This window comes from Exophiala viscosa (assembly GCF_022695815.1).
Source record: "Exophiala viscosa unplaced genomic scaffold EDD37scaffold_1, whole genome shotgun sequence".
Lineage (NCBI taxonomy): Eukaryota > Fungi > Ascomycota > Eurotiomycetes > Chaetothyriales > Herpotrichiellaceae > Exophiala > Exophiala viscosa.
In genome coordinates, this window is record NW_026944353.1 from 4437868 (window position 1) to 4461045 (window position 23178).

The following is a 23178-nucleotide window of genomic DNA, read 5'->3' on the forward strand; positions in this document are numbered from 1 at the left end:
TGTTCAATTGTACCACCAACTCCCGGCTAGCTGTAGAACCATAGTAGAGATAAATATAGAGACTTGATATGCAGACGCTGCCACATATGAGCACTCTGCCACTTTTTCACGTGTGAATGACCCTGGTAGTGTGAGTATTTTGTGACATGACGCAAACCGCAGCCTTCTTGCGCGCCAATATTGTACTCAATGATCACGCGTAGGCGGGCAGCCAAAACAGTCCCGGCAGCCAGGTCCAATTGCCACAACCCCTCCAGATTCCTAAAAAAACAAAAACTTTGCCATGAGCCCTGTTGGTATAGGGGTCATGGTAAGTGAAAACCGGGTTCGCAGGTTTTTTCCGTCGTAAGTCGAGGTCCTCACGCCTTCTAGCCCGATGCTAGTTTGTCAGTTCAAGTAGAACCCCAGAGAGGACCTGGACGTGCGTGTAAATATCGATCGGTCGGGGGTTCGAACTCGGATCTCGCCTGGGAGTGAGCCGCCTTCTACTTTTTCGACTAGGCCACGGGGGCAAGTAGTTTGACCTGAACTCACTCCGAGGGTTTTGGGCGATTAGGAACATAATTTGGGAATAGCAATAATAAACTTGCATTTTCGTCCCGGTTCCAAACGATTGCTGCTATGGTGCCACTGTAAGTGGAAACACAGCCTCCAATGGTCCTCCGAACATTGTTGCCTGCTGGCTTCTGAGGCGCAACGTCTCTCTTGGTGGTCTTTCCATGAAATCGCCCTTCAATTTCGTCCAAGCTGGTGTTGTCTTCTCCATCGACACAGGGTACTTGTTGTGCTGTTTCAGGTCTTCGCCGCAGGGGAGGAGTTGTTCTTCTCTCATGCCAAGCCGTTCGCCCTCCGCCAATATTCACTGGAGGTCTTCTTTGGCAGTCGCTTCCAAGTCTCGCAAAGCTGCTTCTACTTCTGATGGTTCAGTGATGGACCAGACTCCGCCTCCTTTCGCGGAAGAGCGTCCAACTTCCTTAGAGACCAAATTCCGTCCCACTTTTCCAGGACCAACACCAAGCCATCGACGAGTGCCGGCTTGTTTATCCAAGTACTTGATTGAGCCCCACCAGTTTATGGTGCCTACGGCTTGGTATGACAGGTTTTGTATGAGGTCTTCCTTAGACTCGAAGGGGCGGGCTGTGATATTGCTGATACAGGGTACTCGGCCTGGAAATATTACTTTGTCAGGAGTCAAAGCCTTCCTCATAAACTCATATGCAGGCTCCATGATGGGACTGTGGAAGGCTGATCGAGACTTGAGCTCGACGGCTCGAGGGTCGTGGCCTCCAAAATGGCGGATATGGACCAGCAGGTTTCGGATACGCTGAAAACTTCCGCTGAGGACGATTTGATTCTTGGAATTGAGGTTGGCAATGGACACTTGCTGGATGGCCGGCAAAGCACTCGAGTCATCTTTTGTGCCTTCGGTTCCGTGGCTGAGGAACTCTTTGACGCTGTCGACCAACGAGTCTAGTGTCCCTGCTTCGCACACCAGTGCGATCATGCCAAAATCTTCGCCGGATTCCTCTTTCGCTTTTCTTGTGCATTCTCCGAAGACTTCCCCACGTCTCCGGACAAGGTCGAGCGCATACGCGTATTCCAGATTACCAGCGGCGACCAGAGCTGCATATTCTCCCAGACTATGGCCGAGTGTGACGTTGACTGTTTCGTCCGTCTTGAATCCAAACTCTTTCTCAAGGACCCGCAGGATCATGATGGATGCTGCCATGATGGCAGGTTGGGCGTTCTCGGACTTGTCTAGCTGCAGTATCGGGCCTTCGTCTATGATCGTGGAGAGCTTGCATTTCAGGATGTCATCCATCTCTTCCAAGAATGGTTTACATATCTGAGGGAATGCTTCGACCCATGGTCTTGTCATGCCCTTTCTTTGCACACCATGCCCGGGGAAGAAGAGGGCGGTCCGGAGAGTAGGTGCGGTCTCGGTGGCATATGATCTTGACGGTCGAGAGATGCATCCTGCGATGCCAGGAAGGCTTCTGTGAGGGAGCCGATACATGTTGAGAAGCAGGTGGTGCAGGTAAGACGAGTGGACTACTGATCGGTAGCAGGTCACATATTGATATGAGGTTGATATTGAGATTGAATGAATGTTAACATCGCATGCGAATTGCAAATTCTACCGACATTCACATTGAGTCTCGAGATTGGACTATGCGGGAGACGAAGATGCTGAATTGATTCCATCGACCCGAGAGATACGCGGAGAGCTTCTTTTTGCGGAGATCCTCGGGGTGGGAGCGTGGGAATGTGGTGTACCTACTGTACCTAGGTACGGAATAAACCATCCTCCCCCACATTGGCTTGTGTCTGTCAACATAGCACTTATATTCATTCATCTTGATACTAAAGTAGCAAGATTGTTTTCCTCTACGATATCATATAGTTGGACACCAGCCCACGGCCATGCCTAGTCTAGAAGACACGCCTCAACACCCCGACGGTCTACGAGGTACAAGGGGCATAGGGGGTGACAACCCTGATACGGATTCCAGTCGGTCGCACAACAGAGATCCGACTAGAAGCCATCGGCAGCTCCTATGTAGCTCCTGGATGCGTGTTCTAGAAACGTAGAGCCACTTAACAAGTCACGCGGTTCTCGAAAACCATTTGACGCCGAGATACCTGTTCACGAAGCGGGAATTCTCTTCGTGGTTGAACGGAAAAATCTCAAACGAGAGCAACATCAATTCCGACGCCAAAACAAGCCGCCTGGTAGCAGAGACACCTGGTCAAGGTCTGTATTGAAACGCGCGTCAGCCGGAGGTCCTCCACGACGGGCGGAATATAGGATATGAACAAGAACATGATCAGAGAAGTGTAAATGAGATTGTCCGCATTTTAGACCATTGGAGGCCCTTTCAGAATTGCAGAATTCACGTTTCAAACATCATTTCGATGAGGACAAGGAAAACACAAGAGGCCTCTTACCTGCGCATTGATCTCCATCCAGTCGCATGGTAAGACCCGCGAATCACAACGCATGAGTCGCCTGCGATCTAGGTATAGCCCACATGGGCATCGTGAGTAGTTGTGGTCAAGTCTCGAATTGTGTAGGAGTGAATAAAAATAAAACTTTCCACAGTGCTGGGCAGATAAAGAAATAGCCGAGTGACGTTGTGTCGTTGCCCTGCCAGCACAGAACGGTTTCGAAAACCATTGTCGCAGTGCCAGCACTCACGACACCTAGACCGACTTCTTGTTGCTAGAGACTGTAGAGGTCGCTTCTTTCTTGGGTTCATACTACCAGTGTTCTTATAAACTCATATACATGAAAGCGGCACAGACGCCGTAAGTTATTCGCCTCTGTCCATCAACTCACCATAAACATTGGTCGTTGCGATACCCGGTCCAATGCCGCAGCGGTGATCCTTGCCCACCTCTGGCCTGTGCGAGTCCCCACGATTCCCTTACGATGCGCTCCGCAGCGGCCTTCCTCCTCGTCGTCCTTGTCAACACTGCGCATGCGGTCAATCCCAACGATGGCTTCTCGCTATTCTCCGAATCTCTATTCGGACTGTCGAACAATGAATTGCTAGTCAAACGCTCAGGATGCGGGTCGGGCTACAATGCATGCTCCGGCTTCGGCGCAAGTTCCGTATGTTGTCCAACTGGCACCAACTGTGCCTTGGATGACGCTGGCCATATCGCTTGCTGTCCGACGAACGCGAAATGTACAGGAACAATAGGTGGAACAGCCACTGCTTCTGCCACATCTAGTAGCTCGGAAGGCACCACGACGACTTCCAGCACCACGAGTACAACCACTTCCGCAACCACAACCACTGGGGTCGCTGGGGGTGGCTCAACTGTCCCAAACAATTACTATCCATTTGTCTACATCCCCACGTCCTACGCCAATGCAGCTCTATGTACCAGCGCATATTCGAGTTGCCAAACTGCTTCGACTTCCTGTTTTGCTTCACTTGCTGGTGCAAACGGCGTCACGATATCGGGACTCGGTGGTGGCATCACGGTCGCAGGTACATCGGGAACGGTATTGAGCTCGGCAAGCAGCATTTGTAGCTCCCTCAGCTCAGAAGGGTGTTATAATCTCAAAGAAACACAATGCAGCATGTTTGGAACTGCATCTGGCTCTACTACAGTTACTACAACTGCATCTTCCACGAGCGGCGGCTTTGTCCAGGTGGGTAATGATGGCCCTCGACGGACCGCTTGTCCCCGAATGCTTTACGCTGCTGGCGCCGGCGCCGTGTTTGGCGCAATGGGAGGACTTGTATAGAACCCGTCCGATCTCTCTCCCTTGAGTTGGCTAGACGGAGATATGACGACGAAACGAGTTTGTTGGTTGCAATTGTGACAGGTGTTCAGCATAATGGACCATTCCTTTTGCGAGAACAACATACAACAACTCCCGACCATTCTGATACGAAATGACGACTTCAGAAGGTGTTTCATCAAGTGGTCTGAGCGCGAAACCTTTCTATGTTAAGCATTGCTACCCTGTGAATCTGGACGGTCGAAAGGGCCAAGCTACACTCTTGACTTTATTCGGCAGCGTTTACTTCTTTGAGAACGGATACGATGCGAGCGCCGAAACCTGGGTATAGCCCTCCTCGCTTTCCTCGAAAACGAGTCCCTAGACATGATTGTCCAGGTGCATCCCGAAACTGTATTAATGTTGTGGCTGATGCTGGATGTGACCGTTGCACCACATTGGTCCTCATATCCCACTATGCTGCTACGCAACATGGTAGCCTCTCACAATGATCTAGACTTGCCAAATCTTATCAACGCTGACGATGGTGCGCCTCTGGCCAATAATGGCTTATTTATTGGCCATGACCTCAAGCTTTGACCACCTGCTTCATTCCATGTTATTATAACCAAATTGCCGACACTCACACCACCTCATCAGCAATCCAGACTTACAAGCAAAACCGTCATACTCCGTATATTACCGACACCCAAAACAACGATGAAGCTTATCGTCATTGGAGGCGGTATTGGTGGGCCGCTCCTTGCTCTTGCGCTTCAACAACACAACATCAGCTGCTCCATTTTCGAAGCACGTGGTCAGGATGCTCTTGACGGTGGTTTTGTCGCCCTGGCCCCTAACGCTCTCCGAGTCCTTGACCGTGTCGGCGTCTATGACCGGATAGCGAAGCAAGGCTGGAACTACGAAGAACTACAGATGCTATCATCTAGGAATTTAAGCCCAATTGGAACTGTACTGAATGGAAGCCAGAATAAATATGGATATCAAGCATTACGAATCTCCCGAGGCGTCGTACGTCAAACCTTGCTTGAAGTTCTTCGGGAACGAGACATCGAGTTGCGGTATAACTCGAAATGTATCAATATCGAGGAGACTGATAGATCCACGGTTATTACTACTTTCGCGGACGGCCATACTGAGGAAGCTGATTTTCTGGTTGGTGCCGATGGGATTCATTCTCGAGTTCGCAGTTTCTTGCAGCCGAACGCAACCCCGAAGTTCAGCGGGCAAATGGGCATCGGAGGATCACTTGAGAGATCAAGATTAACCTCGTCGAGCCAGAGCATGTACATGCCTTGTCTCATCTTGGGAAAGCTGAATTCCTTCATGTTGATGCCCTGTACGTACACTGGTGACCGTGTCGGATGCTTCGCCACGGTCGAAAGTCATGATCGATCACGACAAGAATGGAGCCAGCTGCAAACCGACCGGCCAGCACTCTACAAGGCCCTGCAGTCTCATCGTCAAGACGAACACTGGCCCCACTTCGTCCATGCTGCTTCTGAAAACATCGACGAGTCAAGTCTAATGCTGTGGCCGTAAGGCTTTGAGACCTTTCGCATTTTGAATCAAGCTGATCCTCTGCAAGCTTCTATAAAGTCCCCGAGCTTACCTCGTGGATGAGCAGGACTGGTAGAGTCATTCTCGTCGGTGATGCAGCGCATGCGATGCCCCCTACAGGAGGTCAGGGAGCGGCTCAGGCTCACGAAGACGCTGTCACTCTGGCCGATACCCTTGCATCTCTGAACGACAAGGATGTTGATCATCTGAATGTCCTGAGAAAGTGGGAGAGCACAAGGCAAGAACGTGTAAAGAAGATTCTTGCCTTCACTTCTAAAGGTGGCGACATGAGAAAATCCTCAGTCAGCACGTTTCGTCAGATCCTGAAAGAGTGGACTATGTGGGCGTACTTTCTCTGGCTTGGCCCGGACGCAGGTCTCTCCTGGATCTACGACTACGACAGCATAAGAGATGTGGTCAAGTAATTGCATCTTCTAACCCTGCGAGAGCACATATGCCATAAGGCCTCCTGTGCCCTGATTCAGAATGTGCATGACGGAGATTACTACAACATGCCATGTCGTCAATGTTTCTCAACGCCTTGGGACAGAAATTGGAAACCAAAAGTATCCGGACATCTCACCCTTGCACTGTGAGACATTTTGTTATTGTTGCGGCCTTACAAACAACATTGAAATCATCCTCATGATCAGGCTACACGCACCTACGGTGTCAGCAAGCGAAAACTCCATAGGCAAAAGTGGATGTGCGATATACGATCATACGTAGTGGTGCAAGGTCTCTGGGACGGGATTGACGTGGATGACCGTGGAGAAGTGTGAGATGGGAACATCGGCGAAAGAGACCTTGTTAGGATGACACGAGGCTACGTGACGGCTTCCCAGAGCGATATGTGGTGATCGATTTACGCGGTCTGGATTTCGAAGGGCGCCACGTTATGACATGGTTCCACTACAACAACGCAGGGGATGGATGTATCACTTCCACCAAGATCGAAATTCCGCACGACATTTCTTCCCCAGAACGTTATACATGATTTCCACCAAGGGCGTCAACCGTACTCCGGTGTCTACAACACAAGCAAAGTCTGGTTAAGGATGCACAGCCTCCACACGCCTCTCAGTTTGCGAGATCAGGCTTTGCAGGAGAAAATGAATTGGCACGATGGTTCCAACGAATAACAAAGCCGGGAGTGAGACACACGGGACAATGCTGATGAGAGGGAACCTCGGCAAGCCCTGTCGCGAGCATTCCGGATGTCAGGATCAGCTCTGACAGTCCAGATCCCATGGCCAGGATGGCTAGTGTAATGCTGGCGGCCTCGCTTGCCTGCTTATCAAAGCAGCTCGCATAGATTCCATTTCTCAACGACCACCGATGCTCGCGATTTTGTACGCACACGAACTCGCGAACTTCATGATAACAGACAATGCCAACAATGGCCCGCTTGACAACAATCGAGTCTGTGTTATTTTTACAAGGTTTGGTCACCCCCTTGCCGCTTTGCCCTTCTCCGCACTCGGGGCATGGTAGGGGGAACCCGTGGGCAACGGCAGCCACATCCAAGTCATGACATCAAGAAGGTTCTTAAAACTCTATATCAGTCCTATAGATGACCTCTACATTTCCAACACCCCGGCCCTAGCCTCCTAGGCTGCAGTACCTCGAAAGGCCTCCCCGGCTCATGCAGCATCCGGTCGAGATCAACATACCACGGGAACCTTTCTGTCCCACCGAGCAGCTGAGGCTCTCGGTTTTCATTGGGGTGATTCTATACGACTCGCAGCATACCTCGGATCGTTGCAGCTTCGATTCTCAGCTCGATAGGACCGGTCTGCTTGAGCTTCATGCTGAGTTGGGAGCGAACCTGCGCTGGATCAATGACAACTACCACCATCTTGTAGAGATGACGGCTTATTCCTAAATGCGACCCGGAGGTCTCTTCTTTGGCCAAAACAGGAAGGACAAAGGCTTGCGCATCATTAGGATGCCATTTCTTTACACTTTCGGGAACACACGATCGAAAACCCATCATTTCCTAGCTCATTTCCGTTTGCGTCTGGAAGGGCTGACTGCATTGGATCAAATCCAATCCGCGTTGAACCCTACAGCCACACCAACAGGCATTCTCATGATTTGATCCGCATGTGCCTTGCATGACCAGGTAGATTTCCCGTCTGGAATGAGGGGCAAGGTGCCGGTGATCTTGAAAGAGTTCTGACAAGGTCGAATGGCGCAAAGAACTGTACCTGATGCAGCTATAAGATGTCGACATCTGCTGGTAGGTGCGAAAGGTTTTCCTTCTTGTTGCTACAGAACCTCATTCATATCCCATTCGCTTCACATCACCGTTCTCGATACATATCTTCAGCCTGATCCAAGATGAAGTTCTCTTCTATCATCGCGCCTCTTGCGCTGGCCTCCAGTGTCACCGCCACTGCTATCCGCAACCGCGACTGGTCAGACTGGCAAAACTGCCTGTCGCAAACTCAAGCCGAGACGATCGTCAACCAGTACGCTTCGATCCTCACCCACTCGGATCCCACCACTGCCAATACCACTGCTCAGGCACTTCTCGATGTCAACTATACCGAGATCAGTGACTCAATCTTGTCGCTTGAGGGCCAGCCAGTAAGTCAAATGAAAGCAGGCCAGAGAGAAGTCACCAGTGCTAACACACGTTATAGCTCGGAACCGCAACCTTTGTCGGCAAGGATACGTACATCACCGGAGTCCTCGAATCACCTCCCGTGACTGGAATCAACACTCTCGAGATTGATGTCGCCAACTGCAACAAGATTCTGTGGTACTGGAAGTTCACTGGAATTGGTAGCGAGGAGTATGAGATCAAGGGCTTCAACCTCTTCACCATCACCCCTGCCGGACAAATCAACCAGACCAACTTGGAATTCAACAGCATCGCTTGGGCTTTGGACACTGGCTACCAGGTCATCTTCCCCACCAGCACCACCGTCACCTAAATGATGGGGTCTGGAAAGATGACTTGACGGCAAAAACGACTCTTCGATTCATACGCGTGCTGGATACAATCCATGCATTGCCCTTTTAATTGCAGTCTTAAGATAGTCAGATCTAATCAAAGGAATGACTGTTACAATCTTAGCTTCTCCTAGCCGTCGTATAAACTTACTGCCATCGTTGATTGCTCCTGCCTCAAATGGCTTCTCGTTCGATATCTTACGTCTTCTCCTTTACCTTTCCTGTCGCGTAGTCAATAAACAGTGAAATAACATTGCTCCGCATCATTAAGTGAAGTATCCGATTGGCGAAAGGTTGAGTTTCGGGTTATTTTTGACCGCGCAGATCGCATCGCGACCTTGCACAATAAATCTCTCCAATGCAAACAATGTGTGGGCCAGCCCAACAAAGCGCAATGCCCCAGACAACGATTACCCCAGACCTATCATGACGAAGAAGAAGCCGAAAGGCACTGCGCAAGGTCTTACAGAACATGAGACATTAGACGTTTCATCAGGAACGAATGGTCAAAATCCCTCCACTACAACATCTACACCTTCCGCGCCGCCCACACTGGTGATATGTCGCAACAAGTACGTCTCTCCATGCCCCGGATCCGAGACTAAGGACATGTGTGTTGGGAGTGGGAATGCATCCAGGACTAATTGGTGTTACAGACATTGGCGATACATTTCATCCTACCATGGCCCATGGCTTAGCCTGCCTCCAGAAGTCCTCGAGAGTCTCGCCTTTAGCAACTACTACTCTCCTCGCCCGAGACCGGTCGACCCAGCAGTATTCTTTGACCTTGTCAAGATCAGAAAACTAATCGACGAAGCCACGAGTCTGGCTGTTCGCGCCGCCAATGGCACCACATCGGCTTCGTTACACAACTCACTCAATGGGAACAATGGAATGCTCTATGGAGCAGACGCCGAAATACTTGGGCTGGGTTCATCAAGAGGGGGCGGGAATGCAAAACTCAGTCGCGAACGAAAACATCGTATGAGGGAACATGCTACGCAGAAATTGTCCCATGCATACCGTCTCGACGAGATCGCTTCAAGTGTGGCTGTAATGCAATCAGCGTCGGCCTTGGAGGATGTAGCAAAGCACGTCTTGCAGAGAAACGAGCAGGATCCTGACGCCGAATACGTTCACTTCTTCCACGAGAAGATACCTTCGATGTGCATGGCGCAACACACAGACCTAAATACTCTGAGCGATGTGATCCGCCAGAGACCTACGGAGGCGTCAACGTACAGGACGAGAGCTGTAGCGCGTGTGTTCAAGGATGACTTGGAAGGAGCGGCTCTAGATTGCACTGACGGGTTGAAAACGTTCAGACTATACCATCCACAACACCAGGATCAGCAGAGAGATCTCATTTTAGCCAAGGACGCTGCGAAAATCAACCGAGACTACCGGTCTGATGGTCGTGTCGAGGAGAAGGATCAGCCCAGCAGCCTGGAACCGCAGCTTCTCTTCCATCGGGGAAATGCATATCTGACCCTTGCATGCGACAATATTGGTCGAGCCTTGAGAGGCATTCCGAGAGGTGAAAGCAATCTTAACGGAGCATCGCATAATGGTGGCTCGACACCCGAGGCTCCTTCATATCTTGAGAAAGAACAAGCACGGGACAGTGCTGATGCGCGAAAGTTGGTACGGACTTTCGCGAAACGAGCCCTTCGTGACTACGTGTCGTTTCTGTCGCATTTTGACTACACTCCAGGCCTTTCGACCGAGTACACGGAGGCTTTCCTGGAAAAGGTCAACTCGACGAACTTCGGGAATGGAAGACGATCGCGGAGCGAAAGACTGCTCGACCTCGACGCGCATTCTGGTTCTGCGCTGTCAGAAGCACTTGTCAAATACGAAGGTCAGAAAGACCGACAGCAAAAGCAACCTCTGCCTCAGATACCAAAACCAGCGATCTACACATTGAACACGCTATTTGCCGCAATGCCTCCCACTGATCTGCCGCCCTATCCTCCTGAGCCAGGCGCACGTCTCGATACTGACACTTTCTCACTCCCGGATTTTTCTGAAGCAGTTACTTACCATCCATTGCTGACGGACGTCCTCCACTCTCTTCTCTTGTGCCACTGTCTTATCCAAACCTCAACCAAGGAGCATTTACGACACGGCTATATGGCTGCGCGCATTGCGAGAGTCTGTGATGGGTACCCTGTGTTCCTTGCTGCGCGGTCTCCTGCCAGAGCGGATTGGGTCGAGGTGCTGAGGAGGTCAAAGAATTGGCTCGGTCTGTCTGCTAGTTGGGAGGATCTATGCTCTCCGGCACCACTTCCTGGGCAGAATGGGCATCACAAACCCAAACCTCATAAGGAGAGCGTGGCCAACGGGAAACTCATCGAGCAAGCCCCTGCGGACGAGCGAGCCGCGAATCAGGAAGCAATGAGGGCCAGCCTGAAAGCCCGCGAGTTGAAAGCTGCTAGACGCGAAGAAGAAGAGGCAAGGAAAGAGTACTGTCGGGCCAAGATGCCGGAAAGTGGCGCGGACGGGAATGGCCTGGACACAAATGCTTCGGCCCGAAAACCGAGGCGATGGGCTCAAGAAGATGGCAGGGAGTATCCGGTCACGACCGAAAGAGCAGAAGCTATTGTCAGATGGATCATGGATGCACCTCCGCCTAGTTCTACCGATGGAGGCAGTCGGCCCAAGAAGAGATCTGCGGCGAAAGGCAGGTTGCGGAAGATGGCAAGCACGACTTCAAGCCTGCAAGATACAGGTCTTGAGCGGAGCGTGGAGAGCCTTGATGTTGATGACTGATTTCGCTGCGAGTCGGTACTACCAGAAGACGATGGCGACCACCAGTAATTGTCATTCTCGAAGAGCCTGTTCTTGTTGGTTTGTGTTGAGTAGAGTCCTGGCTTCGAAAATCAGCAAGTCATGAATATGAGCTTTGGCGGAGCATATGTGCCACGATGGTTCATATGGCTTCGTCCTTGAGATACCCCAATCAAATGATATCATTCCAACCTGGGAACTTCACCTTGTATGCATTGATCTTTAACAATCCGCTCTTTTACGACTGCATGCTATGAGAAACGAGTACTGCAAAGCACCATTTCTTTCAATTGTTCTGACCCCTGCGGTGTTCTGACTGGCGTGGTCATAATATTCATCAAGCGTTGTTGTATTGGTCAATGACATTGACATGCCACCACCTCTTCCACCCCAAAATCTCAGTCTAAGTATCACCAACCCGTTGATACTCTACCGCGCCCTCGTCGCGACCAAAAAAATCAAGCCCGACCCCGCGCAGCACCGTCTCGCACTGCAACTACAGAAACTTTATTTCCGGCTCAAGGACTACGCTCCGGAGGTCGAGTATTGGTACCGTCTTGAAAAGATTGGGCGGAGTGTTCCTGTCAAGCGTTCGAGGAGCACCAACGACGAGCCTGAGGCTGGAGAGCATGGCGCCGAGCAGAGGTCCAGGTCCAACCACCGGTCTGATTCGGGGCCACACCGTGGAAGCAGAGGCGGAGTCCTGTCGTCGTTATTAGCCCGAGCATCGAATTCATCATCGACATTAGCATTGACACGGACCCTCCCCTTACACGATTCAGCATTGTCAATCGATTCCCCACGGGGCATGTTACTCTACGGCGAAGTCGGGCGCGGAAAATCCATGCTCCTCGATTTACTTTACGAGTCGTTACCCTCACGCAAGAAACGCCGGTGGCACTATAACACGTTCATGCTCGATGTCTTTCGGCGGATTGAGCTTGCTAGACTGCAACAGATTGAAGCCCGACCGAGTTTGTTCGGTCGAGCGACCTCCGAAAACGAGCATGTTGTCTTACGGCTGGCGCGGGACACTGTGTGTGACAGTCCGATATTGTTCCTCGATGAATTCCAGATGCCGGATCGGACTGCGAGTAAGCTTGTTGGCGGGTTCTTTACGAGTTTCTTCCATCTGGGGGGTGTGCTGGTGGCGAGTTCGAATCGGATGCCCGAGGAGTTGAGTAAGGCTGCGGGGATTGAGTTTTCGGAACTGAAGAGACGGTTTAGCGGTGGTGGAGGGCTGTTTGGGTTAGGATGGGGACTTGGAAGGGCGAGTGAAGGGGAGAAGAGTGCGAGGTCTGATTTTGGGATGTTTCTTGATGTGTTGAGGGCGAGATGTGAGGTTTGGGAGATGGAGGGGGAGAGGGATTGGAGGAGGGAGATTTATCATGATGAGGTAGGTGAGCAGGATCAGGATGTCGAGGGGATCAGTGACGAGGGATATGTGTCGGGGTCGGAGGCAGAGTCAGTGGAGACGGAAGGAGTGTCTGTTTCGACAACGAGGACGACGACGACATCAACCACTACCAAAACAACAGCGACGGCAACTACTACGACGACAACGACTGCCGTCAGCACAGAAGATGACGGACTGTCCGCAGACTCGCCGCCTCACTACCACGTTATTGTCCCATCGTCACCGTCTGGGTCCTTTGCTACGGACCTACGCACGCTCAACCCATCAGATACATGGACGTCAACTACGTTGACCGTGTATGCACGCCCGTTGCACTTACGCGCGACGCACGGCGGCATTCTGAAGTCTAGTTTCTCAGATTTGTGCGCCACGTACCTCGGTCCAGCAGACTATGTGTCTCTATGCTCGACATTCCACACGCTCATCATCGCCGACGTGCCTGTTCTGACCTCCATCCAGAAAAATGAGGCGCGTCGATTCATCACCCTTCTCGATGCCCTGTACGAGGCTCGCTGTCGATTACTGATCGAAGCGGCTGCTCCGCCTGATAAATTGTTCTTTCCAGAGACGAGGCGGAGAGCGGGCGTACATGACGTCGAGGAGTCCGATAGTATCACCTCCGAAGCGTTTTCCGAGATGTATCAGGATTCGACGGCGCCGTTCCGCCCGAACGTGTCGATATACGCGGGGCGGAATGAGCGGGATGCTGGCCTGCAACAACAGGCCTTTACTGCGTCGCTGCTTGACTCCTCGCGTCGATCCGTGCTGGCGGATGAGGATGCTGATTTTGGGCCTACATATGGGAATGGACGGGGTCGTGGGATGTCGAACTCCGATGTTGAGGACGCAGTGGCGAGACAGGCCATTGGTCCGGATTTTACGTCCACGGGCGTGTTGACTGGGGAGGATGAGCGGTTCGCGTATAAGCGGGCGAGGAGTCGGTTGTGGGAAATGTGTGGACGACGGTGGTGGGATGAGCGGCTAGCCGTGATGGATGATATGGATGAGAAGAGATGGTGGCGGCCGCTTGATCGTCAGGGACGGACGTGGGAGTCGTTCAAGGATCAGAGAGCAAAAGGCTCTGAAGTGGGTATTGTTCAGTCAGGTATGGGCGTTGTGAGTGGACATGACGAAGGCAATGACCCGAGAACGAGTTCATTGTTTCGACATGGTGCATCGCCCTATCGCACGGCGGAATCACCACCGCCGAAGTTTGGTTTCCAACATGCTTGGGGAATGATGAAATGGGGAAAGAAAGCTGGACAATGGGGCAAAGGGACAGACGCATACAACGAGGAGAATGGTGAGACAGGCAAGGGAAGTGACGAGGAACGAAAGAAACGGTAAATTCGGACGTTGCTTTTGCATAGCGAAAGAATGTCTGCCTCATGGCTCCATGGCCGTGTCACGAGGCTCATGTGGTCCGGTGGCAATGAAACAAGGATCATCCACGTTAAACGGACTTAGATCCAGCGATGGCATATCTCCAAGCCAAGCATTGTCGCCATCGAACAAGCTAGAGTTCAAAAACACATCAATATCTGACACTGTCGACGTCTCCGTGGGATTTCCTTCCTGCGCAGCTGGCCCCAAGCCAATCTCATCTGCGCGCGAGGTGTATCTGAACGCTGGGCAGTGACTAGGATGCGTGGCTAATTTCGGTTTCGGGACCGCCTTTGCTTGCCCTGCGGAAAATGCATCAGCATGAACTGGCCGTTTATCACTCGCGCTCATCGTCTTGGGCAGCTCCTTCAGCCTCTCATAGCTGCGCTTCACGTTCGTGAAGATTGGGCATAGCAAAGAGTACAGATCTCGCCCTGTGGGCTTTTCAAGCGTCGATCCAGTCGCGCTAACTAAACGGTAGCAAAGCAGGTCGAGATAGATCTCCAGCTTCGCAACCTCACGGGCGTCTGCCACGTCCCACTCTGGCAGTTGCGGTATCCCAAGGCACAAACGGTAAAGGTATGCCGTGTCACAGACAATTGCCCACCACTGAAGGACTGATAGCTTTGCATATTCCTCGTAGGGAAGTGATAGGAATGTTTCGTAGAGTTTCGCAGCGGAATGGAGACAGTATGTCAGGCAGTCGCGGCGACTCGACGTTAGGGGCATCGTCTCGTCTGATCTAGTCGGGCTGTGGGCCCTGTCCACGCAGGGGTTTAGAAGGTCCATCTCGTGGCCATACGATGCTGCATACAGGCGCGCTAGATCGACCGGCCAACATTCGGAAGGAGTAGTCGACTGGTTGTCCTCCATCTTTGCTTGGAATGCTGCCATGGTAGATTCCGATAGTGCTGAGGGTTGGGCGAAGTTGGCGTGCAGGTAGGCCTTATGATACTCATTCCCAAGTACTTGCGTCTGCAGGAGGGGCAAGATCATTGCATCCGTGGCATTCTCCGGATCGTCCGAAAGTGATCGTGCGCACTGCACGAGGTAGTCATTGTAGGGGAAATTATTCGGCTTGCACCATACCCATGATGCGGCCGTTGATATGCAGTAGCATCCAATGTATGCTCGTCTGGCGGCTTTGCTGTAGTACTGCTCACTTGAGGTGTCGCCTAACAAATTGTCATCTTCGTGGCTCTCCTCGAGGCCCATTTTCCTTGCAGTAGCCCTTTCTGGAGGGCGATCCAGTTTCATGTCAATGCACATGCCGATGGCAATCTGGAGTATCTGGTAGAATTGCTGCTTCATAGGGATGTAGAAGAAATGGTACCAAGCGAGGTACACCACCAACGCTTGGAGCAAGTCGATGTTGTTCTTTCCATCAAACATGACTGCCCTCAATAGCTCCTCGCGAAAGCTCTTCTCGAGCGTGGTCTGCAAGTCCTCGTTGTCGCCTGAGGAGACCACGAGTATGGCATGTAGAGAGAATGGCTGAGAGTGCATGAGTTGTTCAATACTGGCATCGTCTGCTAAGATGACAAAGGGAAAATATGTGCACATATGTCGATATCCAGAAAGATATGACGCTGCAGCGGTTTGCATCAGTTGACCGCTTCGGAGGAGTTCACCGACAACGCTCTTTGAAGATGGACAATGCCCATCGCAGGAGTCTTGGGCGTTGCTCGGATATTGAGACCAATCTGGCATCGCATCTTGACTCCTCGAATCATCACTGCAAATGGTGGCAGTGTTAGCTGTGCCAACAAGTGGCACATTGGAGGGTCCGGTGGCTGTGTCGCCTTGACTGCTGGCCTTTCTCTCCTCGAGCTGAGCTTTCAACTCGGCCACCTTGGCCTGCAAGGCCAATACGCTGCCACGGTCATTGTTGGTCTTGCGCTTCTTCCGCGGTTTCGGGTCCTCCAAGACACAGCGCGCACCGGAACGTTTGCACTTTTGGCAGATGTCATCTCGCTCAACGCAAGGTAGACAGCGGACCTTGAGGTCTCTGCAGGGTTTGCACGCACGTTCTACCTTCTTGATCCTCCCGGCGACGGTGGACATCGTGCATCTGCCAAATCAGTCAGGACCGGTTGCAGATTACTCTTGATAACCGCCATCGATGCCGTCGAGGCCCATCTGCAGACGAAATCGGAACAGTGGTATGGGCCGGAGTATCTAGTCGTTATCGTGTGTGAGTGAGAAGAAAGCAGGTCGTTCGGTGGAGATGCGATCGAAAGGGCGGAAGAACGATAACCAGGTAACACTCCGGTAAAGTTTTAATGTCGCTGCCCACTGAGCCGTGAGGTGTTGCGATTGGCCCCCAATACCGAGATATATTCGTATTCTCAGTACCCCTCGAGACACCGTCAAGCCGCTGGACCGAGTACTCCTTGACGATTATCCGGCACATGCCACGTATTCAGCGATCATATGCGCCATATTGCTTGAGAACTCCCCATGGGAATTGTAACCTTTGGGAGAGGTAGATACCGGCTGGTCGTGATAAACGAGCAGGTTCTGCTTCCTGTGACTCGCTTGACCAGGACTTGCTCCATGCACATATCGCAGGTAACAAGCATGAAGAAGTCACGGGAGAGAGCACAGAAGATAAGCGCCGTGAGGATGCTTCTTGCACCGTGGGTTCCGTGAATTGACATGTACTTAAAGCTGAGTTCTTTGCTTGGGCACTACTCTCAACATCGCGGCTTCTCCTGTTCCATTCTCGAAGAATACATTAACAGCAATTGGTGCCTCATTCAGTCGTCAACAGTCCAAGAAGCCAGCCAACATGGCGAACCCACCCAAACGATTCGGCATGATTCTGTACGATGGCTTCCAGCTCATCGATGTCTGCGGACCTCTTGACGTCTTGAACGTACTGTCAACTCGTACGGAGGGAGTCAGCTTGTCACTCATCGCCGAGGATACCCAACCAAAGTCAACCTTTCCCAAAGAGTGGCCCGCCAACATGGGCATGGCGCCCTTCACCACTTCACAGACTTTGCAGCCAACGCACACTTTTGAGAGTGCGCCGGAGCTAGATGTCCTGATTGTACCAGGCGGAATGGGCTCCTTCGATCCCGCGAGACAGGGCCAGCCGAACTCAGCCGTGGTCGACCCCATTGTCAAATTCGTCCTGGAAAGATATCCGAAGCTCCAATACCTGTTGACAGTCTGTACCGGCTCCGGCATCGTCTCTCAGAGTGGGCTCCTAGACGGCAAGAACGCTACACTGTTCAAGGGGGCGTGGGAGGTCATTCCTCAATGGCGGCCATCGGTCCAATGGCAGCCTAGGGCGCGATGGACGGTGGACGGGAACATATGGACGTCATCCGGTGTGGCATCGGGTATAGACTTGATGTTTGCTTTCGTGAAACATATTCATGGAGAGGAAATCGTTCGAGATATCGCGGGATGGATGGAGTATAGGGTGCACGAGGATCCAGCTAACGATCCTTTTGGAATCGACGTTTCCACGTAGAAATGTGACTATGCTGGCACATTGGGGGTGAAGTCAGCCATCATACAGAATGAAACTCGTCTCATGTTTCCATTACGCGAGGTTGAGTAGCATCTGCTGCAATATTGTGAAATGTCAGGTCCATAATGCCCGATTGTAACCCGAAGACATTGCAGCGTCCTGAATGCAAAAGACGGGCCGACAATTGGAAGTTTCCATTTGTACCTTTTTTCACCATCACAACTTCTCTCTTGACCCTGGGCACTTTCCGTAGATAGTCAATCTCATCAAGGAACCCTTTCTCTCAATCATGGTCAGCGAATAACCATCCGCTGGATGAGCTTGGTTCCAAGGTGGAATAAGACCGGCTGCAAGCAATTTCCATGGTGTCAAATCAAATCTCGTGCTTGGCCTTCTTCATCACTGCTCGTCGGCGTCATCAATGTCGAAAAGCAACTTCTACGACAACCACGTATCAGCGTCACAACCTTGAAAATGAGGTGATCTCACGACACGTCCGTTCAAGCTTGCCATGCCAGTGAGGAGGAGGTACCAGATGGATGATTCAGAAAACCCGGAGCTCACCAAGCTCCTGCTTGATGAAAAGTCGAACGATCCTCATGTTGAGGTACCTGTTCAACATCCTCAACAAGTTCATACCTTCCGTCCGCAATTCTTGAGTCATTCCATATTGCTTCCTCTTCTTCTCTTTCTTGCCGTCGGCGCCATGCTGTTCATCTACCTCCTTTCTGGTATTGTTTTGCCGTTCTCATTTGCAGCTCCCAGTCTTGATGCAAGACAAGATGACCTGTCTTCCTTTATCGCCGTGGAACAGCCAATCGCCCTTGCCGGCGCTCTAGCAAATATCGGCGGTCTGAGCTCAACCTGGGTTGAGGGCGCCAGTCCTGGCATGGTCGTCGCCTCACCTTCCACAGTGAACCCGAATTATTTCTACAGCTGGACACGCGATTCCGCGCTGACCTACGCCATGATCATCGACGAATTGATATTGGGCAATACGAGTCTCCGCAAGACCATTGAAGATTACACGCACGCTCAGGCTGTCCTGCAAACGATCGCCAACCCATCAGGCTCGCTTTGGCCATACGGCAATGGCTTGGGTGAACCAAAATTCTACACGAACATAACGACTTTCACTGGCGCCTGGGGTCGTCCTCAACGTGATGGGCCAGCTTTGCGAGCCATAGCGTTTATGAACCTGGCCCCAGTCTTGTTCAATCTGGATGAGACAGACACGTTCCTCGAGATCTACTGGCCTTTGATCCTTAACGACTTGAACTACGTCGGTCAGTATTGGAATGAGGTAAAGCACACTCTCCCCATGTTCTCGTCCCCAGCACTAACTTCCCAATAGACAGGCTTCGACCTATGGGAAGAAGTGCAAGGCTCATCATTCTTCACCATCTCGGTTCAACATCGCGCCCTCGTTCAAGGCGCTCTCTTATCGCAGCAACTCAACACCACTTGTGCGGCTTGCGACCAAGCTCCGCAGATTCTGTGCTTTCTCCAGAACAACTTCTGGAATGCTGCCGATGGCTTTCTCATTGCAGACATCAACACCGACATCGATCGTAGCGGTATCAACGCCGACCCCATCCTCGCAAGCATTCATGTCTTCGACGCAGATGCGAGTTGTGATGCCGGTGGTACGTACCATTGCCTCTTACCATAGATGCAACCATGGCTAACGAAATCCGATCCAGACTACCAACCCTGCAACTCGCAAATGCTAGCCACGCACAAAACCCTCGTGGACAGTTTTCGCAAATTGAACTGGCCAGTGAACCAGAATGCTTCAACCACCGACGCAATCCTAATAGGCCGATATCCTGAGGACGTATACTTCGACGGTGGAGCGTGGCCGCTATGCACGCTGGCCCTCGCAGAAATGCTCTACGATGCCGTCGCGCAAATCAATCGTACCGGAACACTTAACGTCAACGATATCAATCTGGGATTCTTCCGCGGCGTCAGTCCCGACGTAGCAGTGGGCACGTACACAGGCGACGCGATGAGTGCGATTCTGATAAACGTCACCACCTACGCGGATGGCTTTGTGAGTGCCGTTCAAGCCCATCTGCCCACCAACGGCAGTATCAGTGAACAATTTGACCACAACACGGGCGAATCCACATCGGCATCCAAACTCACATGGTCGTTTGCATCGTTCGTGACCATGGCACGCCGTCGGGCCGGACAATTCCCTCCCTCGTGGGGCGCTGGTTCATCGCAGGGAACGACGAACTTGACGGCCGACCAGTGTCAGTCGTCAAGCTACGATGCCACAGGCCAGTATCTGCCCGCTATCGCTGCAGGCGCACCTTGTTTATCGGAGGTTTTGTTTACTATCAACGCAACGACAACTTTCGGCCAGGAAGTGTACGTCGTGGGCAACGTAACGCAGTTGGGCGGAGTCCTTGGTGACGCTGCGAGCGTGGTCGTGCATTTGGATGCGGCGAATTACACTGCCAGTCGACCGGAGTGGTTTGTCGATACGATGATGCCTGCCGGGGAGGTTGTTGCGTATCAGTATGTCCTGCTGACTGGTGGAGAGTGGGTGTTCGATTCGCAGGTCAGGAGTGTGGTGGTACCTGGGTGCGGGAGTGGAGGGGTCGTCACGACGAACGATGCAGTGGACTTCTCCTGATATCAACCTGCCAGCGAACAAAAGTGCATTCGGCGAATACAGGGAGACGGGCCAGAGCGAGTCAGCTTAGCCCATAGTGTATAGCCTCATCACACTCTAATGCTGAACTACCATCAATACTGCATCCTCGCCCTCATGGCACTATATTCCCTCTGCGTGATAGGTTCATACTTTGCCGGATGCTCCTCATCGGCTTTAAGGCACTCAATTACCCGATCAGGATCCGTCGTGATGAAGTATGGAATCGAATACCGCGGTCTCGTCAACCTTTCGTCGCCTGTGAACCGGTCCTGTCTTGGAGGTAGCTGGACGCGATGCGACGTTGACTTGAGATAGTCTGTACACCACAGTGATCAGCACTTTACTTGACTAATCGCAGGACCGCCTCCTCGGCATCCAGAAGGCTTGGGGGCATACCATTACTCCACCTCATAAGCAAATCTCCCACATTCATGACCAACGTCCCTTCGATAGGCGGCACATCGACAAATTCCCCAGGTCGGGACGGGTGCTCAACTTGCAACCCACCACAATCATCCTGGAACAACATCGTGATCGAACTCCAATCCGTGTGTGCAGGCATCCTTGCGAATTTCCCGCCCTCGACCGCAGCAGCGGGTATAGCCGGGTAATGCAGCAGACGGAGTTGATTGTGATGCCCATCGTGATATGAGAGTAGGTGATCTTCGTCGTCGAGGCCCAAACCTACCGCGAGGGCGCGGAGGATGTTCTGTCCGGCGGTCCAGCATGTCCAGTAAAAGGATGACATAAAGGGCCGCCATTCGGGATAGACATCGGCCGGAGGCCACACGTTGGGTTGGTCTAGGTTGTGGTCGGAGCCGATTTCGTAGCTTTCCTAGCCGCCTCTAGTCAGCATCGACGCTCGAAGTCTTGCTGCATGGCCAGAAACACAATGAGGGTGAGCAGCAGTACTCACCTTGAAGTCCCGTACTTCCCGTAACTTGCTCACAGACTCATCGTCGTCCGTTGCGCTGATGGCACTGGATACTTTCTCGAGACCGGGCCAGGAGTAGCCTCTGTGGACGGCCCATCCGGGCGGATGAGGCGCTTTCATCTTCTCGTCCGTGGGAAGGGCGTAGAATGTCTTTGATGCTTCGAATGCATGGTCGAGTTCGCTTTGAGGAACGCCGTGGTTCTTGATGTATACGAAGCCTACTTCGTTGCATGCCCTTACCAATTCTTCGGCGGCTTTGCGGCGGTCTTCGAACGTTCCGTCTGAGTAGAATGGTCGGAGATCAACAATTGGTATGTTGGTGTCGGAAGGGTCCTCAGCTTTTGTTTCTGGGATGGAACCCATCTCGGGAGGGATTAATCGTTGTCAGTCTAATGTGAGAGGTTTTATGATTAACATTTTCTTCTGAGCATGTTTCGGTGCCTTCGTGGGCGATAAGTGCTATCGATATCTTCCCCGGACATGGGCGATCGGCGTAAGCGTGGCACGCCTTGCTTAGGCACGGATCAGATCATTGTGTAAGTACACGCCACATAAAGGATAGGCGTCGATTTCAACAAATGTTGCCATCATAGAAGCATCACAGCTAGTTGATGCTATAGGATACTTCAAACGAGGACTGTTCCTTGATGGAACTCCTTGGCACGACGGCTTCCTTTAAGTTCGTGCACTTTGTGCCATGCCGGAAGACTTGGTTATGCAGGAAATAGCAATATTGGGTCAAGGTAATGTTATTGCTGGGTTTGAGCTAGCAAATCTGATGCCATTTGGATATTCGTTTCATACAATATGGGTAAAGGCCGTCAAAATGAGAAAGAGCTCCGCAAGCACCATTCCGTGCATACCATACATAGCCCAAGTTTGAGTTGCATACGTGCTCCATTATCAGAAGCACAGCCTGTTTGGCAGTATTGAGTTGGTCTTCGTGTCAGCTCGTAGCTGATTGCATATTGTGGACAGCATGATTTATGCCTCTTCCTTGTCCTTGTTCTTTTTGGACTTTTTGCTTACTGGCATACCCTCTTTCTGACAGTGAACCTTCAGTCTCGTCCATGATTCTTCAGGGTCCCATTCGAAACCTTTGAGGTATGGCTCTTCCATCTCGTCGTCGGCCTGAAGAGTGTCAAGTCAGCATGGGCCCTTGCCCGCAGGGAAGTTTTGCCTGTACATACCTTCTTCTTGAACTGCTTGTGGATTGCATCTAGTGCATCTTTGATCGTTACACCTTTGAGGTTTCGTGCACTAACTTCAAGTCCTAAGGGGAAGTGGAGGTCGATCTTCTTGACGGGAGGTTCGGTGAGGTGTTTCTTGAGCATAGAAGGATCTTCGACAGAGGTTGGTGAGGTGTTGAGTTTCCTGCAACATGTCAGCCATGGAAGTGAGGTAGGGGCAGATTGGAAGCTCACCATCCAGTCTTCTGTGTCTCGATCGCAACAGAGATCTTTGTGCCTTCCTTCTCTACAAACTTGTTAGGCAGAAACGATATGGTTGAAGGGTAACCTACCCAGATCATTGAGGTTCATTACACCAGGTGCACTAGACGTGGTTCTTCGTTTGGTTCCTTCTTTGGGAGGTGAAGTGGCCATACCGCTAATAGCGGAGTCGACCTTTGTGAGATCTGATGTATCGGCAGACATGATGATTGAGGTAGAGTGATGGTTGTTTGAGGTTGAATAGGTTCGTCACTGGTGTCCAGGGTTAGTAT

At 51.7% G+C, this 23178-nt stretch overlaps 11 protein-coding genes across 11 annotated transcripts; 7 read left to right on the forward strand and 4 right to left on the reverse strand.

Moving 5' to 3' along the window:
* Nucleotides 1–363: 363 nt before the first annotated feature.
* Nucleotides 364–2239, reverse strand: EDD37DRAFT_618731 (S-malonyltransferase). Its single transcript, XM_062815827.1, has one exon. The coding sequence runs from the start codon at nucleotides 2015–2017 to the stop codon at nucleotides 860–862; it is 1158 nt and encodes a 385-aa protein (XP_062676038.1). The 5' UTR covers nucleotides 2018–2239; the 3' UTR covers nucleotides 364–859.
* Nucleotides 2240–2944: 705 nt separating this feature from the next.
* On the forward strand, nucleotides 2945–4387 carry EDD37DRAFT_83873 (uncharacterized protein). The gene has a single exon (XM_062820335.1). It carries the CDS (start codon nucleotides 3434–3436, stop codon nucleotides 4259–4261), a length of 828 nt encoding a protein of 275 aa, XP_062676039.1. The 5' UTR covers nucleotides 2945–3433; the 3' UTR covers nucleotides 4262–4387.
* A 457-nt stretch (nucleotides 4388–4844) lies between these two features.
* Nucleotides 4845–6495, forward strand: EDD37DRAFT_83917 (salicylate hydroxylase). The gene is made up of 2 exons (XM_062820337.1): nucleotides 4845–5796; nucleotides 5847–6495. The coding sequence occupies exons 1-2, from the start codon at nucleotides 4958–4960 to the stop codon at nucleotides 6241–6243; spliced, it is 1236 nt and encodes a 411-aa protein (XP_062676040.1). The 5' UTR covers nucleotides 4845–4957; the 3' UTR covers nucleotides 6244–6495.
* Nucleotides 6496–7922: 1427 nt separating this feature from the next.
* On the forward strand, nucleotides 7923–8784 carry EDD37DRAFT_83880 (uncharacterized protein). The gene is made up of 4 exons (XM_062820336.1): nucleotides 7923–7943; nucleotides 8021–8060; nucleotides 8115–8410; nucleotides 8467–8784. Exons 3-4 carry the CDS (start codon nucleotides 8162–8164, stop codon nucleotides 8758–8760), a joined length of 543 nt encoding a protein of 180 aa, XP_062676041.1. The 5' UTR covers nucleotides 7923–7943; nucleotides 8021–8060; nucleotides 8115–8161; the 3' UTR covers nucleotides 8761–8784.
* Nucleotides 8785–9141: 357 nt separating this feature from the next.
* EDD37DRAFT_618739 (uncharacterized protein) lies at nucleotides 9142–11766 on the forward strand. The gene is made up of 2 exons (XM_062815828.1): nucleotides 9142–9351; nucleotides 9436–11766. The coding sequence occupies exons 1-2, from the start codon at nucleotides 9206–9208 to the stop codon at nucleotides 11549–11551; spliced, it is 2262 nt and encodes a 753-aa protein (XP_062676042.1). The 5' UTR covers nucleotides 9142–9205; the 3' UTR covers nucleotides 11552–11766.
* EDD37DRAFT_83962 (AFG1-like ATPase-domain-containing protein) lies at nucleotides 11746–14352 on the forward strand. The gene has a single exon (XM_062820339.1). The coding sequence runs from the start codon at nucleotides 11940–11942 to the stop codon at nucleotides 14331–14333; it is 2394 nt and encodes a 797-aa protein (XP_062676043.1). The 5' UTR covers nucleotides 11746–11939; the 3' UTR covers nucleotides 14334–14352.
* Nucleotide 14353: 1 nt separating this feature from the next.
* On the reverse strand, nucleotides 14354–16797 carry EDD37DRAFT_84686 (uncharacterized protein). The gene has a single exon (XM_062820344.1). It carries the CDS (start codon nucleotides 16431–16433, stop codon nucleotides 14373–14375), a length of 2061 nt encoding a protein of 686 aa, XP_062676044.1. The 5' UTR covers nucleotides 16434–16797; the 3' UTR covers nucleotides 14354–14372.
* On the forward strand, nucleotides 16772–18109 carry EDD37DRAFT_84297 (class I glutamine amidotransferase-like protein). Its single transcript, XM_062820342.1, has 2 exons — nucleotides 16772–16988; nucleotides 17040–18109. The coding sequence occupies exon 2, from the start codon at nucleotides 17161–17163 to the stop codon at nucleotides 17851–17853; it is 693 nt and encodes a 230-aa protein (XP_062676045.1). The 5' UTR covers nucleotides 16772–16988; nucleotides 17040–17160; the 3' UTR covers nucleotides 17854–18109.
* Nucleotides 18110–18559: 450 nt separating this feature from the next.
* EDD37DRAFT_558420 (1, 4-alpha-D-glucan glucohydrolase) lies at nucleotides 18560–20500 on the forward strand (the record flags this gene model as incomplete). The annotated part of the gene is made up of 3 exons (XM_062813752.1): nucleotides 18560–19156; nucleotides 19208–19499; nucleotides 19557–20500. The coding sequence occupies 3 exons, from the start codon at nucleotides 18560–18562 to the stop codon at nucleotides 20498–20500; spliced, it is 1833 nt and encodes a 610-aa protein (XP_062676046.1).
* Nucleotides 20501–20556: 56 nt separating this feature from the next.
* Nucleotides 20557–22165, reverse strand: EDD37DRAFT_84087 (uncharacterized protein). The gene is made up of 3 exons (XM_062820340.1): nucleotides 21438–22165; nucleotides 20918–21356; nucleotides 20557–20837 (listed from the first exon to the last, which is right to left on the reverse strand). Exons 1-3 carry the CDS (start codon nucleotides 21816–21818, stop codon nucleotides 20614–20616), a joined length of 1044 nt encoding a protein of 347 aa, XP_062676047.1. The 5' UTR covers nucleotides 21819–22165; the 3' UTR covers nucleotides 20557–20613.
* A 274-nt stretch (nucleotides 22166–22439) lies between these two features.
* On the reverse strand, nucleotides 22440–23110 carry EDD37DRAFT_605019 (uncharacterized protein; the record flags this gene model as incomplete). Its single annotated transcript, XM_062814785.1, has 4 exons — nucleotides 22440–22586; nucleotides 22646–22829; nucleotides 22880–22931; nucleotides 22978–23110. The coding sequence occupies 4 exons, from the start codon at nucleotides 23108–23110 to the stop codon at nucleotides 22440–22442; spliced, it is 516 nt and encodes a 171-aa protein (XP_062676048.1).
* Between the last annotated feature and the right edge of the window lie 68 nt (nucleotides 23111–23178).

Excerpts from the sequence above, each read along its gene's own strand:
- EDD37DRAFT_84297 (XM_062820342.1), top strand. The coding sequence starts at position 17,161 with ATGGCGAACCCACCCAAACGATTCGGCATGATTCTGTACGATGGCTTC.
- EDD37DRAFT_83873 (XM_062820335.1), top strand. The coding sequence starts at position 3,434 with ATGCGCTCCGCAGCGGCCTTCCTCCTCGTCGTCCTTGTCAACACTGCG.
- EDD37DRAFT_83917 (XM_062820337.1), top strand. The coding sequence starts at position 4,958 with ATGAAGCTTATCGTCATTGGAGGCGGTATTGGTGGGCCGCTCCTTGCT. Across the intron at positions 5,797-5,846 it reads TCAAGTCTAATGCTGTGGCC|CTTCTATAAAGTCCCCGAGC; the intron begins GTAAGGCTTTGA and ends ATCCTCTGCAAG.
- EDD37DRAFT_84686 (XM_062820344.1), bottom strand. The coding sequence starts at position 16,433 with ATGTCCACCGTCGCCGGGAGGATCAAGAAGGTAGAACGTGCGTGCAAA.
- EDD37DRAFT_83962 (XM_062820339.1), top strand. The coding sequence starts at position 11,940 with ATGCCACCACCTCTTCCACCCCAAAATCTCAGTCTAAGTATCACCAAC.
- EDD37DRAFT_618739 (XM_062815828.1), top strand. The coding sequence starts at position 9,206 with ATGACGAAGAAGAAGCCGAAAGGCACTGCGCAAGGTCTTACAGAACAT. Across the intron at positions 9,352-9,435 it reads CTGGTGATATGTCGCAACAA|ACATTGGCGATACATTTCAT; the intron begins GTACGTCTCTCC and ends TTGGTGTTACAG.
- EDD37DRAFT_618731 (XM_062815827.1), bottom strand. The coding sequence starts at position 2,017 with ATGTATCGGCTCCCTCACAGAAGCCTTCCTGGCATCGCAGGATGCATC.
- EDD37DRAFT_83880 (XM_062820336.1), top strand. The coding sequence starts at position 8,162 with ATGAAGTTCTCTTCTATCATCGCGCCTCTTGCGCTGGCCTCCAGTGTC. Across the intron at positions 8,411-8,466 it reads TGTCGCTTGAGGGCCAGCCA|CTCGGAACCGCAACCTTTGT; the intron begins GTAAGTCAAATG and ends CACACGTTATAG.
- EDD37DRAFT_84087 (XM_062820340.1), bottom strand. The coding sequence starts at position 21,818 with ATGGGTTCCATCCCAGAAACAAAAGCTGAGGACCCTTCCGACACCAAC. Across the intron at positions 21,357-21,437 it reads GGGAAGTACGGGACTTCAAG|GAAAGCTACGAAATCGGCTC; the intron begins GTGAGTACTGCT and ends AGAGGCGGCTAG. Across the intron at positions 20,838-20,917 it reads GCTTATGAGGTGGAGTAATG|ACTATCTCAAGTCAACGTCG; the intron begins GTATGCCCCCAA and ends TGTGGTGTACAG.